At 41.8% G+C, this 16,143-nt stretch overlaps 1 protein-coding gene and 1 long non-coding RNA gene across 3 annotated transcripts in view; one reads left to right on the top strand and one right to left on the bottom strand.

Moving 5' to 3' along the window:
• The first annotated feature begins 2,409 nt into the window (after window positions 1-2,409).
• Window positions 2,410-11,651, top strand: LOC111849738 (uncharacterized). The gene is made up of 4 exons (XR_002839626.2): window positions 2,410-4,674; window positions 5,868-5,956; window positions 6,251-6,418; window positions 11,540-11,651. It is a non-coding gene; the product is annotated as an uncharacterized lncRNA (long non-coding RNA).
• LOC111849737 (1-phosphatidylinositol 4,5-bisphosphate phosphodiesterase delta-1-like) overlaps window positions 7,550-16,143 on the bottom strand; it is a 20,690-nt gene continuing 12,096 nt past the window's right edge. For both annotated transcript variants that reach the window (XM_023822875.2, XM_023822874.2), the window contains exons 3-15: window positions 15,310-15,538; window positions 14,929-15,058; window positions 14,452-14,680; window positions 14,064-14,265; window positions 13,498-13,642; window positions 13,213-13,365; window positions 11,122-11,265; window positions 10,866-11,022; window positions 10,601-10,717; window positions 10,291-10,469; window positions 9,915-10,047; window positions 9,600-9,749; window positions 7,550-8,631 (exon numbers count right to left, since the gene is read on the bottom strand). In XM_023822875.2, coding sequence (XP_023678643.1) covers window positions 8,540-8,631; window positions 9,600-9,749; window positions 9,915-10,047; window positions 10,291-10,469; window positions 10,601-10,717; window positions 10,866-11,022; window positions 11,122-11,265; window positions 13,213-13,365; window positions 13,498-13,642; window positions 14,064-14,265; window positions 14,452-14,680; window positions 14,929-15,058; window positions 15,310-15,538 — 2,060 coding nt within the window. In that variant the 3' untranslated portion in view covers window positions 7,550-8,539. The remainder of the gene's footprint in view (window positions 8,632-9,599; window positions 9,750-9,914; window positions 10,048-10,290; window positions 10,470-10,600; window positions 10,718-10,865; window positions 11,023-11,121; window positions 11,266-13,212; window positions 13,366-13,497; window positions 13,643-14,063; window positions 14,266-14,451; window positions 14,681-14,928; window positions 15,059-15,309; window positions 15,539-16,143) is intronic.

Raw genomic sequence — 16,143 nt, 5'->3', positions numbered from 1 at the left:
CGAATGTCTGTAAAATTTATATTTTGAAGAACTGCTGTTCGTACGCTAAAAGCTAAGATGATTTTGAATGAAATACATCCACAAACAAAGACAAAACCAAGAACTGACGTCAATGACCGGACTGGGGAAAACATACCTAATGCAGACAAATACAAAAGACTAATGACTACAACAAGAAACAACTGATCACATGGGGATTCCACACGGGCTTAACGAGGGGGCGTGGCACACGGAAGGAGCGGACGATCGGGGCATGACAGTGCTGTTGCTGCATGCATTTGCAACAATTTCTATACAACCTTCTTTGTTTAAAAGACACTGCACTACAGCTCGCGCTCTTTCTGCTATGTTTAGACTTCAGGCATCACAGTGATACGCCTCCCTCATCGCGCGCCTTGAAGTGGAAGACCCAACGAAGTTGACCAAAGCAGTGCCTATCTGTAATTTCACGTTCATTGTATATATATCATACTTTTCATTCAATATCATCTTAGCTTTTAGCGTACGAACAGCAGTTCTTCAAAATGTAAATTTTACAGACATTCGGTGTAAAGATAGAAATTGTTCATCATATAAACGACAAAGATAATAAAAAAAAAAAAAAAAAACTTTTTAGGCAGTTTTCAGCGTTCACTCGATCTGTTCACCAAGGGCGATACCATTAGCTTTCATTCCATATATTCCGGGTTTCATTGTATATATATCAGCTTTCATTCCATATATATCAGGTTTCATTGTGTATATATATCGACATTCATTCCATATATTCCGAGTTTCATTGTATATATATCAGGTTTCATTCCATATATATCAGGTTTCATTCCATATATTCCGAGTTTCATTGTATATATATCAGGTTTCATTCCATATATATCGGGTTTCATTATATATATATCAGGTTTCATTCCATATATATCGGGTTTCATTCCATATATTCCGAGTTTCATTGTATATATATCAGGTTTCATTCCATATATATCGGGTTTCATTATATATATATCGGGTTTCATTCCATATATTCCGAGTTTCATTGTATATATATCAGGTTTCATTCCATATATATCGGGTTTCATTATATATATATCGGGTTTCATTCCATATATTCCGAGTTTCATTGTATATATATCAGGTTTCATTCCATATATATCGGGTTTCATTATATATATATCGGGTTTCATTCCATATATTCCGAGTTTCATTGTATATATATCAGGTTTCATTCCATATATATCGGCTTTCATTCCATATATTCCGAGTTTCATTGTATATATATCAGGTTTCATTCCATATATATCGGGTTTCATTCCATATATTCCGAGTTTCATTGTATATATATCGGCTTTCATTCAATTTATTCCGAGTTTCATTATATATATATCGACATTCATTCCTTATATATATATGGGGTTTCATTCCATATATATCGGTTTTCATTATATATATATCGACTTTCATTCCATATATTCCGAGTTTCATTCCATATATATCAGGTTTCATTCCATATATTCCGAGTTTCATTCCATATATATCAGGTTTCATTCCATATATATATCGGGTTTCATTCCATATATATCAAAGATGATTAAATATTTCCTGTTTGGCTTGCCATAGTGTATATATATAGATATGTATATATATATAGATATGTATGTGTATGTATATATATATGTGTATATATGTATGTGTATGTATATATATATGTGTATATATGTATGTGTATGTATATATATATGTGTATATATGTATGTGTATGTATATATATATGTGTATATATGTATGTGTATATATACATATGTATGTATGTATATGTGTATATATATATGTATGTATGTATGTATGTACACACACACACACAAATTAAAATATAATATAGCTGATAGAAAGAGGTAATTCAGGTCCAGAGAGTAAAAGTCCAGCGTGTCTTAGTATCAGTGTCATCTGTCCTATCTCTCCCTTATCAGAAGATAAGACTGGTTTCTTCAGTGAGAGCTGGATTGTGTGACATGCAGTGATTTTTCTAGTGAAGTCTCTTGGCTTGTATAAGTCTGTGAGAAATATTCTGTCTCCATGACTCCCATGGCTCCTGTCTGTCATGATCAGTAGTCCTCCCTCCCCCTGGTGAGATTTCTCAACATCAGCTAAGATCAGACATCTATCTAATGTTTGAGTCACAATTGGTATTCCTCAGTTATTCAATATTATCTGTAATCCAGGTGTAATTGTGATGTAAATACAGTGGTTCCATTTTCAGTTATTACCAGCAGATGAGACTGAATTTGACACCTTTTCCCATTACCTCTGCTACCTAAGCTTGCTGTTTTGTCAGGGTCTATGTGGATCAACAGCGATGAAAGGAGCCTTCTTACTTGTGTATTTTGCATAACTTTGAAAGTCAGACATTACGCACTGTTCCTGACGTGTGGTGGAATTCTAGCGGTGAGGACTGGGCTAGACAAAATTTAACAATAGCATTCAGCATTGTCAAATGAAGCAAGAAATGTTAACGTTTTTTTTTGTATACACTAGCGGAGATTTACTGCTTGCAATTTTCTGTATTTTCGTGTGGAGACCCTTGTCTGTGAATTGCAAAATTGTGTTTTAAATGTATCTGTAGGTTATGCTGCAGTGCCTGTGATCGAAAGGTTGCTGGTTCAAATCCCAGGGTTGGCAGAGTGATTCCACTCTTGGGCCCTTGAGCGATGCCCTTAACCTCTAATTTCTCCGGGGACTGTCTGACACTGTTTCCACCAAAGAAATGTATGTCATTTTGGATAAAAATGTCTGCCAATTATATAAAGTGGAATTAATCAAGACTCATATTTTGCAACATCGTTACAAGTCGCTAGAAGAACGAGGGAATGCTACCTTAGCACATGATGCTCAGCCCTGAAGAGCATAATTATTTTTTCATAATTAGGTATCTACAGTTAAGTTAACAACACCCTTGATTAATTCCCTAAAGTAATAGTAATTGTTTGTCCCAAGTCTGAGGGCATTTGCAATTTATTTATTAAGAAGGTGTTGTGGACCCCTGTGAAATAATCCTGCCTCCGATTCTGTCAGGTGATTCTGTATGCATAGCTACCCCCCAGCGTCACATAGTGACCTGGCCACTGTTCTACAAGAGGAATGGCTGAAAATTCCTCTGGCCACTGTGCAGGACTTGAATCTGTCAGTCCCAATACAAACTGATGCTGTATTGGCTGCAAAAGGAGGCTGTACACTATAATAAAAAAATTATTGTGGTCTAAAACCAGGTATTACAGTTTCATCGTCCAGCCCCTATAAGTTTGTTGTAAAAGCAAAGTGGCATAAAATGAACATTCGTAAAGCAGCAGATACCTGTACGCTCCTCTATTTACGAACGAATTACTTTCCGGACGGCCGTTCGTAACTTGAAATGTTCATAAGTAGAAGAGTGTCTCTATATGCAAAAAAGCAAATGTCAACTTGCAATGAAAATTCTAAACTTGTATCTGAACATTAGAAACTGACAGTTTTTTTAAAAAAGGGGGGGGTTTTATGGGAAAACAGCTACCTAACTAACATGAGGAGGTCTGTAAGATGTCTGCCTTTTCAGTCACAGTTAGTAGAAGGCTGAGGGTTGGGAGACGCTCTGAATTGGTGATTGGTCCATTATTTGTTTAAATGGTGCTGTAACAGCACAGTAACACTACTTTCACCAGTACTATGTGTCCTTACCTTCACTGTGAGGGTCCACATGGCGAAGTTGGCTCAGTGGTTTCTTGTCTTTATAATGTGATGTTCTGAGTTCTGACAGGGCCACACTTATTTTGCTTTTTTTCTTGATCCCTTGTAAATAATGAGTTATCGTTCTTTCTAAGAGATTTTCCTGCGAATACAGAACAACATTGGTCCTGTGTGCTGACTTAGGGTTGGCTGGTCTTCAGGAAGCGGTGAAGGTGATTGGATGCCTCTGTGGTATCCCTGTCTCCACCTGCCACATGACTGGCCTCTCCAAGTCCAACTGTATCAAAGCAGTGTCCTCCACAGGGCTTCCCGGCTGTATTTGCACCCTGTGGTGATTCTTGTCCCCCTTCTGCATGCTTTCAGGAATGTAAGTTTCAAGGGGGACCAGGAAAGGTTCTTGTTAATCTTCCAATGTGTGAGCAGCCAGACCAAAGTCTTAATTTCTGATGTAGACGCTTGCTAAGTGTCTCCAAACGCAGGAGCCTACTCTTGCCTCTATCAAAATATCACAATAATGCAAGACAAAGATGTGCATTGGATTTTTGGTTTAGATATTCTGAATTTGTATATTTATTCCAGGGGTGCCCAACCCAGTGTTCCCATGTCGATTGCGAGATGATTAATGGATAAGGCTTTATTTCATTGGTGGTCAGCTGGTGGTCAACCTCTCTTTGTAAAATTATTACTGCAAAAAAAAAAAAAAAGGTTGGGCACCGCTGGCTTTACATTTGATTTTATTTCTCCAAAAAAAAGATGCATTAGGCATTGACAGCAACAGGGCCTCAGGGTCTGGATGCTTCTTGATTTTGAGGACCTCCTCATGACCTCGCTAATGGCGCTCTACTTTTTGCACAATCCATTGAGGCTAGCCACTTCCTGAATGGTGCGATGCTGCTGGACACATGGACTTAAGCAAGGTTGTGGAGTCGCACAGGGCAGTGTGGTGAGGAGGAGGAGACTGGGGTGAGTTTTTGAAACAATTTATTGTATAAGTGTGTGAGTGTCAGCAATGTAAAGTAAAGAACAAATAGTGCATACAATGCAGTTTGCGCTTTTGTGGGTTGAGTCTGAAATCATTTACGTATACAGTAAGTACTCAATTTTATTAGAAGCCTTCCATCTGGCCCTAAATGTAGTAAATACTGTACACTCCTGCCAAAAAGTTACGACCACCTCCACGTGAAGTGACTATCTTGTAAAAACTGTTTGTGTCAAGATCTGGGATTTATTAGAGGGTAACCTAACATTCACTACTCATCGTCAACATGTTGAATGCAGAAGAAATGGACAGGGATAAAGATCTGAGTGACTTTGACAAGGACAAAATCATTATGGCCGAATGAGTGGTCGGGGCATCTCTGAGATGATGGGGCCTGTGGTGAGCTCAGCGTCGGCCCTGGGGAGTACCTGCTAGGAGGGATAAAGCATGAACTGCTAACAGGGTTTGGGTGGTCAACAACGAAGACATATGAGCCAAGTTAAAAACTCAATGAAAAAAATATTTTCATTCAAAAGGTATTTATGCTTAGATTTGTACAGATACAGCACTTCCTCCTTTATCTTGACACAAATTTCTGAGCAAGCGATGGAATGTTGCTTTGGACGAAAGCATCCCCTACCTGAATGTAGTAGCGGTAGTAATAATATGCTTCTTTACAGAGCATTTATAAAAACTTCCACAAATGTCAACTTTCCCATATAATTAGTCAGAGTCACGTCTTTTGAATAAATCACTGTGGTTTCTTATGTAACAGCTTTTGTTCTTTCTGGTCCTGCTTGACCTAATGTGTTGAAAGGTTTCAATTCTGCTTCCTTAATCAGAGGTTGTCTGAGCTGTGACTAAAGGCATGTTCTGCTGTCCCTGCTGAGCTCCCCAGCACACCATAGCACACTCTGCGCCTCAGGGAGGCTTTTTCATTACAAATACAGTATTAAATTCAGCACCCTGTTCAAATTCTTTGTTTTGAAAAATAAAAATTTGATTTATTGAATGAACATGGCGCACGGTGGGTAAGGGTCTTGTGAGTATTGATACTTTTATTACAAATGGGGTCTTTGGCCCCATTTGTTTTTAATGGCAGCCTCTGTGAATGAATGTGTTGCTGCCTTGTCATGACCAGCAGGATGAGTACTGTCAAATATCTCTTCTTTTCTAGGTGCATTATCATAGTTTGGACCGCAGGGGGAAGTAAAACACATGAATGCCTTTCTTGGATTTGTCTCTGTTTCCGTTGAAATTAATTTGGTATGTAAACACCCCCAAATTCAATTTTCTCTACTTTCTCACCAGGGGGAGCTATTTCATGTAAATATTGACAAACCTCTGCACTAGAAACGCCAAAATGGGCCCAGCCTTCAGTGTCACAATTGTACGCAGAATATTCTGTTTAATTTTGGAAAACTCTTTCTGTAAATCAGATTTACTGACAGCCAGTCAGACAATCAGACAGGCCTTTGTAGACTAGTGAGTTAAACTATGCCAGATCTTTCCTGAAAGCATACGTCATATGTCAGGGGTTCCCAACTATTTTTTCCCAAGGGCCGAATTCCATTAGCAACACAAAGGCAAGGTCCACTGCAACTAAAGTGCAGACAGTAAACTACACCAACCAAGAGGACCTCCCACTGATTTGCCGACTGGAGAGGTGATGGATTGGATGCAGGCCGGAGTCAGCCAGTTGGTGACCGCTGCTGTATATAAATGCAAGTATGTTGCTTTTCCCTGGATGGGGTATACGTATGGTTTGGGACTGCTTTGCAGCCACCACAGACCCTTTCTGGTTAGTACGAGAAAGTGATAGGTATGATATGAATAATGTTAACAATCTAATGGCAGACTCTAAGCAGCGGCAAATGATTTGCATTAAATCTTTGCCACTTGTGTGATCTGCTGCTCATTTTCCTGAACAAATTATATGTTATCAAACCTAATTTGTATATGGAGTCCCTCTCGTGACATATACGCCTACCAATAAAAATAATATATTTCATGACCACATTTAAATATATTGTGGGAACGAATTAGTAAAACGTGTCCACAATATAACAAAAATGAGGGTACGAATTACTAAAACGTGGCCGCGATTTATCTAAAATGAGGGAATTTGGTAAAGCGCCCTATCTCTCGATGTTCTGCAGAAGAACCGCTCGCTGATAATTCCTTGCATTGCAAAATTTTAAGAATGTGTTTGTAGTTCCTTCCAACCTATGCTTGCCACTTGCAATCTGATAAAATACTGGGTCTTCCCTCACGATAAAATCTGAATTATGCAGGCGGCGTGGAGGAGTGTCGAACATCAAATACTGCACAGATAGCACTGCATATTGGTTCAAGACAGGACACCGCATTTTGTTTTTCAATTTGGGGCGATCCCATAAAATACGGGATGGGCGGCAGCTATATTCCAATGTTAAAATTAATCTCAACACCTCAGTTAAACTATCTGGCCATTCCAGCAGATGTATAGTGGCCTAAGTGAAACTCATGCATTAGGTTACGTAGTGAAATGTGACCACGATTTAACTAAAACGCTTTCCGGAAGTAACTTGTCGCTTCCGAGGGTAACGCCTCTTGTGTTGCATGAACAAAACCAAAATAAAATGTGTGTTACCCGTTTTTTTCCTTTTTTTAATTTGAGCACAAAATCGGAAATGACATAGTCCTAATCCGTTTTCGCATATTGGTTTTGGAAACTAATATTGAAAAAACAAGTGTTTTTGACTTTCGGTTTTATTTAGAAAAAGAATGAATGATACACGGATTCTTTTTTCGAAAAGGCTTCTCCGGTATATTCATGGAGGAAACCCGTGTATTTGAGGAATGTCAGTGGTTCAGCAGTTTTATTCTTACAAAATCAGTTTATTTCAGAAAACAATACATATACTGTATATAGGAGAGGGTGCACACAGTAGAAAGAACGTGAAATGGGTGACCAAGGTGACTCTGCTGAATTGGACATCTGGGCTTCATTCTGCAGAGCCCTTGATTCTAGATGAGCTGGATTTTTCAATTCCTGATTTCCCAATTAAGTAGCTGGACTCGTTCAATAGGGATCTGGTCCTGTTTTATCCCGGGTTAACCGCACCACAGAAATGCATGAGGCTTTGAAGTCCGCTCCCAACATAATTCTGGTAAGACCAGTGATTATGTAATTCATTTAATGGGTCTATACATTATTGCTGTAGATCATGTACATCAATACAGATAAATACATTTATGCAGGCTACATAAATTGACTCATGAATAGGCAATATTCAAAAGCAGGACAGATCAATCCATACCCTTTGAATGTAGACTGCCTCAGTCCAGGACTGAAGGAGTTTAGGCCCCTTTAACACACAACCCACTAAAATATTAGTATTAGTAGAAATAGTGCATATCGGAAGTTAAGCATCATTTAAATATCCTTTTTTAAAAACACTGATAATACACAGAAGGAAATGGGATATAATGCATCGGAATAACTGATCAACTGTAATGTGATTGTCCAGTGAAATCTGTACTTCCTGTGTGCATCCATAAATGGTAATGCATAGTGTTAATTTGCTAACATGTCAGATGCTGTAGTTTCTTTTTTGCCTTTTTCCTTTTTTGGGGGGGCTGTATCTGCTTCCGGTAACTTTTATTCTCATTGTTCAAAGAGGGTATTGGATATTCTTTCATACCCCCAGTTTAGAAACATAAAAATGATAGACAAGGTTTTCTACAGAAATTATTATGCTGCCTTTTACTTCTGGAAAACGACAGAGAGAACATGTCCAGTATGACTAAAGCTTAATGGCCTGCTGCTTCAGACACCGTGCAGACTAGGGACTCTGTGGACGGGGCCTAGTCGCCGTCCACGGCCATGATGTGCACAAAGAGTCTGGCTGAGGGAATGAAGTCGCCGCAGTTGTTGAGCAGGGGCACGTGTCTGTATCCTGTGGGTAAAGGAGAAAGCTTTGTTAATGTGCTTGCCATCTGGACTTTGGCCGGCCGTGAAAGACGCCAGCAGGTCGACGTTAAGTTTCAGGACAGGCCTCACTGCAACAATGCAGAGAGAAGCGTGACCTCACCGGATAGTGTGACCAGTCTCACTACTACTTCTTTACGATTCCTTTCATTCAATTAGATAATTCTGGCTAATGTACAATGTTTGCTACTGGGTATTCTCTCAAGTAATCCTCATGTGATACTACCTGCTAATGGCTAAAAAAATGTGCCGCCTTCAAATACAGAGCAAGTCTAAGATCGTCGCTGATAGTCCTGCAGCTGGCAGGCCTGCTGATCTTTCTGCGACCACATGGAAGGGAAATTCAAGAGCCCAGCACAGATATCCCTAAGGGCTCCCTTTTTCTTTGAAGGTCTCATACTTTGAGTTTCCCCAAACGTGACACCGTTTTCACCCTAAGGAAAGTAACATTGCCCTGAACTTATTATTTTTTTAAAAGTGTCTTCAATGTCCATGTTGACACAGAGCACAAAGGCTGGTCTGATTGGTGGAGCTATTTTTAAGTCAGACTTCTGTGGAAGAAAACACTTGGATTCTGCTTTGTTGGGCATCTGGGTGTAGCCCCTACTGAAAGGCTGGGAGAAGAGTAAGGAGTGCCATCATAAGTGAGCAAAACATACTTAAAAAAAAAAAAAAAAAACAACACGTAAGATGGATTTTTTTTGGAGCCTGAACCATGAGTACAATGTTGTCAGACTGATAAATTCTCAAATATCCAAAACATTCCTCTTCGTTTTCTGCTGTCTTTTCCCTATTAAGCAAAAGACAAAGTTTACAAATTTCCAAATATGGTTCTGGCCAACTGAAATCATGTATTCCGTGTTGACAGACTGCGGGCAAAGAGATCACATTTCAGGTGGAGGTAGGGCAGGTCTGCAAGCCCAGAGGACGACTCACCATTCTGTAAACTGGAGAAGGGCACGGTGTACTGTCCAATGAGGTCGTTCTGAGTGACAGCATCATAGTCCTCTACCACAAAGCGCACCAGGGCCAGTTCAGGCACACAAATCTCAAACTGGAAGTTCTCGTTCCACATGGGGGAGAAACCTGATATGGAATGGGGGAGACAAAGCAACAGTCACTGTCTATGGGTGTTTAGCACGATTCTGGCATGATTCATTCTGGGCTTTTCCTAACAACCCCGTATTTTCGCACAGGCCAGAACACACAGGCTCCCAGTAGGGGAACAGAAAGGAGGAAGAAGATGACTACCATTGTTGTCGATGTGGTGCGTCTGTTTGCTGGCCAAATCCTGCTGCACACCATAGATCTCCACCTTCACAAGGGGGTCAACGATGGATGACTCCTTCTTGCTGAGCTTGGGCAACTGCTGAGCTGAGATGATCTGATGAGACATACATATCCATGACTTCACCACTAGCACAGACTTTAGAATTGATAAACAACTGGGGGAACAGCCATAGGATTATGGCTCCACCCTTTTGTGGTAAAATGGTGGTTTGATGTTTGGGGAGGGTGGTAATACATGGAACCCTGTTTGCCTGTGAGAAAGTCAACACTAACTTGAGGGCCTGAAGGTACTGGCTTGACCAAACAAGCATTAGGGGAGCCTGATGTGGTCACCCACCATGACATGGAGGGTCTTGTGCTGCAGCCAGGGTCCCCTTGTGAGCGTGATGGGATCGAACTCTGTTGCTTCGTCCTGCAGGAAGGCTGGTTTAAGGATGTAGCCAGTCTTTCCATTGGGCAAGAACAACCCTTGGTTAAGGTCCATCTCAGCAGAGGGTGTCTGGAAGTTTAAGGCCACTGCAGACCAAGAGAAAAGATGAGGCAACTTAATGAGTATCATGGATAAATAAGCAATGAAGTCTTTTGCTCAGTAGAAGTGCCTGAAAGAGGGTGGAAATCAGTTTTAAGGAGAGTTTGAGGCCAGGTACCTATCTGGCAGCCAGCGGTCCACAGAGGGACGGGGTTATAGTTGGAGGAGTCAGTTCTTGAGCCTGCTGGATAGACTCTGCTGAGCTTGTTCACATTGTGGTGAATGAATTCATTTGCTGGAATGATATGGAGAACATCTCAATCAAACCGTTAGGAGACCAAGGAATTATCATTAAATGCCATGTACTGTTCATGCTGTCGGTGATACCATCAAGTTCCTCTGGCACACCCTGGTGTTGCCAAGCGTCCTTTTGGATGCACTACCTGAATCTACAGCCAGCTTCTCAGCTTTGCTCTCCTTGAAGGAGCACATCTCATAAAAAGCCTGGTTGTCCCTTGTATGGTCGAACCCGTGGAAATGCACGCTCTTGCAATAGATGACAAGATCTGAGAGTTCCTTTGCCAGCTTCAGCTTAGATTCCTGCAAATTGAATGAACGGGGCATGTTGGGTATTTTGGAACCCCGACCCTAACCCTACCCTTCGATCCTTCCTGCTCAGACCTTGAGGTATCAGCTCACCTTCTCTTTCTTCTCTTCGTCTGTCAGTATGTCTGCGGCTTCGTCATCCTCAGACACTGTTTCCTCGCCTGCTGCATTACCAGCAAAAGCGTCCTCCAAGCTGTTCAGCTTCTTCCCCTTTATCAGGAAGCGGCCCTTCAGCTCCTAGTGGGTCACATGGTTGCTCACACAGTACCTCTTAAAGGGGAGGGTCGTTATCTCTCAGCAACCTGTATGCTACGACGGAGCCGACCGATTCAGTTTTTTTTTTAACAGGCCCCCATTTCATATCCTATTAATACCTGAATATGTATCTGTCAGCTGCAACATGAATGAAAATATATAACATCCTTGCTTCTGAATGTTTAGTCCATTCACGCTGTGTCTTGTAAAATGTCTCAGAAGGCGCAAACTTTTCATAATATGATGCCTGTTACAGGCCTTAACGCCATGCGAGTCTGACAGAACGCCACAGCTCTTGTTCAAGAGGGCAGGAAGCCCCTGGATCACATACAACCCTTCTCCTTCTCCACCCATGGCTATAGCAGGGGTAAGATTTTTTTTCTTTTTTTTTATCTGCTAGGCCAGGTCACAGCCATTTAACCTGTGTCTGTCATGTCTGACTTTTGCAACAAATTGGAAAAATACGCCGTATAGTCTGCTCATGATAAAAAATAGATAAAAAATAGCCTCTCAGTGGAAACAAGTAAAGTCCTGAGCTCCACAAAGTGAATGCGAGGTATGTAAACAGGGTCCAAGCAAAGTGGGCGTGAGTTTATTGCGTAGGACACAGATAAACAAAACTACACTCGGCCGGCGGCCAGCTGGAGGTTGGTAGACTATTATGCAATGTATAATTACAAATTCTTTGCAGTCAAAACATGATCATAGTTATTATGAGTTATATTTGGATAAACAGTCAAAAGTAGCTCCCTACGCATCTTTGATGTGACACTGCACACCTTACTATTCTCTCCTAGCTGACAACATTCTGCCCTAGTTGGTGCATTTTCTTTAAGGTGGGGGTCAGCTGACAAGCTTCCTGGCACTGATGTCGTTCCAGAAACTTCTCCCTGATGTCAGTAGATACCATGCTGCCAGAATGTGGTGCTGCGATATCCCTGGGATTATATTATATATGTCAGAAATCATGTCTGGACACAACATGCATTTCAACTCGAGGGGGAATTCAGAAAAGTCACGCATTCGCCACTTGTCCAACGGAGACGGAACAAATTTCAGCACTAAGTGGCCGAAAAGAAAACAAGTTGTATGAATTCCACAAATTCCTTCTGGGTGATTCCAGAAAACCCCCTCCTATCCAAACTGTGGGCACCCTGCCCTAAACTCACTGCCCTCTCTGTCCACCCTCTAGGTTGCTTTCAGTAAATACCACAAATAGACGCCTGGTGTTCGGCTGCACGCGCAGCGCCTTCCAGCGAGGCCAACAGACCCCACTTTGTGGTGATGGTCCAAAAGGATGTTTGGTCTGAGACATTAACCTGCAAAGCGGGGTGAGGAAAATTCTGCCTGGTATTATTCAGTGAAATAGGCATATTTATCTTCATCGTCTGTAATTGTTTCTTGTTTAAACCTGTATCTCTCTAGTTATACCCCCCCCCCCCCCCCCAAAAAAGAAAACCCACCTCTGTCATGGATTTATCAGGGAAGGTGCCTTAAAGGCGGGTCTGGATAGCTGATAGCAATGTTAGGGAATGGTACCTTGATTGAAGAGCAAGTGGCAGGTTTTAACTGAAGTTACACCAGTAGACCTAAAGGTGGCAGTATTTAACGGGAGCAAAAAATCAACCATCTATACATTCCCATGATGACTTCGCCTACCCCATCTTAACTCCCAAATGCACCCTTGCTCAAGGGCCCAATGGCAGCATCAGTCTGCCGGTCCTGTGATTTGAACCGGTGACCTTCCAATCTCAGGCATGGAGTCCCATCACGCTAAGCTACACACCTATCCTATCCTATCCAAATCCTATCCAAAGCCATTTGTTAAGAATGTAACAGGTAAATTATGTGAATCAAGACTTTTTATGACTTAAAGGCGAGGCTCACCTCCATGGTCTCGGTCACTAAACGTGCTTGAAAACTACTCACCTCTAGTGCTGGGAAGGTGGTGGGAACCTGGTCTCCCAGAGGTTTGGTGAGCAGAGCGTCACCTAGAATGGAAGTCAAGTGTTCGGCCATGATCTTCTGTTGTTCCATGCTGCAGTGGTTCTCCAGGGACAGGATTACCGGATACTCGGAAGTCTGTGAGTAGAGGGGATTCATGCACCGGATGCACTCTTGCATATTATTGTTGCAAATGTTTTCCCCCTAATAAATAATTTCATGTCAGGAAGTATTTCCTATTATCAAAGCTTCCATGTTTTGATAGGGTACCTTGAATGCATATTCTTTAATAGCTTTGATGACATCTTTGAAGAGGATCTTGCTGGTGAGCGTATATCCGTGGTAAATAACAGGCTCGCCTTCGCTGCCATCCCAGCAGTCCAACTCCAAGCAACGGCAGCTCTTTGTCAGAGCCCTGAGGACCACGCCGCATGTGAGGCTATTGTTTGGCAGAGATGCACACCGCGCAAGGCAGGATTTCCTAACCAGTTAGGCTTCTACGTGCACATTTAAATTTATATTACTGTATAGACGCTTTTGTCCAAAAAAAAAAAAGTGCAAGGGAAGTAAGTGGCACATTACGACGCGCTGTCAAGGACATATGCATAAATGCAGATAGGGTGAGCTTCAAACGAATGCCCAGGCAGTAGTGTACGCAGTATTGGAGCAACAGCTACACTAGAAAGACAGTGCAACATTAAGAACATTTGAGGTGTATGTAGTTGTATTAGGCTAATAGAAGTAGTAATGTAACAGGTTGACATCACAATGTAATTATAACAATAAAGGAAACCGAAGTCTGCGGGTAGCTTGAGGTTTCTTGGCGATTAGTTTACCGTATGTAGGCTTCTGTGCTGCTGGGACCTTTGAGCTGGTCTTCCATTAGGTAGGTGTTGTGGGAAGAGGAGATGAAGTAATGGCTCAGGGGTCTGGTCATGTCCTGGTAAACATCCTTGTGGGCAGGGTTTAAGATCATACCCTCCGGCTGGTTCAAGTACATCAAGAATCCATCTTTGGTCATGTGTTGCTTCTCTTTAGCTGAAAGGCCCGGAAGAGAAATGTGTCAAATGAACAGGTGTAATTATAGCAGCCCAGAACCATATAAATAATGTCAACAAGTATATGCAAACATTTTAACTACCTTGTCGGCTGATTGATATTTTTTTTCCTTTATACAGAAAGCTTAATTTAACTACTAAATGAAGCTAACCCATCAGTCCTCACCTATGTCATCAACCTCATACTTCTCTATGAGTTTCTGGGCATCTTCTAGGGAGACAGATTCTCGTTGCTCTTGAAGCAGGAAGTGAAGAAGGTCCCTGGCACTCATCTGGCCTCCTGTCTGGGCATACTTCCCGTAAATGACATCTATCTCCTCCCGGGAGGTCAGTAGCTTGTAGAAATCTTCGATTTCAGAACCCTCCAGGTATCCAGACTTGGATTTGTCACATTTCTGCACAACAAGACTTCAGATTTAGATTCTAGTGGTGGGTTGTTATTGACATACCTTCATTCTACATTTTTTCCATTGAGACTATTATCATTTAGTGTTGTAAATCTATTCTGGTTTGGGGCTTTTTGTTGCATGACACTTCATGATAGAGGGGCTGCAGATCACCCCACAAGTCAGTTGAAAGCAAAAGGAAAACCAAAAAGCGTGGCTTCTCTAAGCGGCTTTCAAAGGTCACTGTGTATCCGTACCTCGAAAAGCATTTCTGCATAGGCGTCATCAACCTCAATGTTGATTTCAAGCAAGAAACGCTTCAGCTCCTTCAGGCTCATCTTGTTGTCAGAGTTCTGGTCTGCCTTGCGCATGCAATTGAAGATCCAGCTGAAATTCTGATGTAAGGACAATGCACGTGGTATGGATGTGAAACCTGAGCTATTTGTTCATCAAACGGCACCCTTTAAGTATGTGGAGCTGATCATCTGGTTCGTCTTTAGTTCACATTGTTTTTTATACTTTCACCCGCCTTTTTAGGGAACAGCTTGAGACCAGTAAACTCCAAGGTACCTGGAATTCTCTCCCTGGTATCAGCCCTTCCATTCAACCCGCCTTCCACTTTGAATACCAAAGGATACTGCTCAGTCTGCTGCTGCGAGTTGAGGTTGCGCACATTGTTGATGACCTTCTCCAGGCTGTTCACCCACTTGGTAGCCTCCTCCTCAGTGCCTGCCACGAGGTCCAGGTTCTTTCGACGACCCTTGAAGATGATCGAGAAGCAGCGGTCCTCAGCAAGCTCTTCCGTGTACTTCTGGAGCTCCTCGGTACGCCGCCCAGGCCGCACCTCTGCGATATCGTCGATGGAGACTGTGAAGTGGAAGAGGGCGTGATCCAGCAGTGAGTACCAAAGAGGAGGACAGCAAGACCTTTATATACCTCAGAAACTCATAACCAAGTGTGACCTTCCTCAAAAATTTTTATCCCTTCCCAAAAATACCACGGTCTGAGTTCAGAGAGCACAGCTGAGGTTTTCTGGTTCTCTAAACTCCCTGGACTCCCAGAAAGCCCTTCCTAATGGCGATTCTCAGAGCTCCAAGCCTTTATCAACAACAACACAGTATTGTGTAAGCAATGCATAATTCTACAGAGGAATTACTAGCTTGCTGCTCCATTCTAACACAGCTGTGTGTGATTAAACACTGAGGGCACTTCCTTAACTCTTTAATGTGTACATGGCTTTCCTTTTATGCTTAGAAAAAGGCCCTGTCATAGTTCTTTAGAATGAAGTTTCTGCTAAGAAGATTGGATTCCTGTTTGGAGAACAGGAATCAGTGGGAAAGGTATTGTAGGAACATAAGGATGTAGGGCAGGTCAGAACATGATTAAATGCAGTTCATAGCTAAAGTCAAACACGCCATTCACACAATCTGACAGTACAATCATCTTGCTATAAATCAGAAAAACAAAAAAAA

Source organism: Paramormyrops kingsleyae, chromosome 4, assembly GCF_048594095.1.
Source record: "Paramormyrops kingsleyae isolate MSU_618 chromosome 4, PKINGS_0.4, whole genome shotgun sequence".
In the NCBI taxonomy this organism is placed as follows: domain Eukaryota; kingdom Metazoa; phylum Chordata; class Actinopteri; order Osteoglossiformes; family Mormyridae; genus Paramormyrops; species Paramormyrops kingsleyae.
Note: the sequence above shows the minus strand (reverse complement) of the source record. Positions and strands in the feature narration are given on the sequence as shown.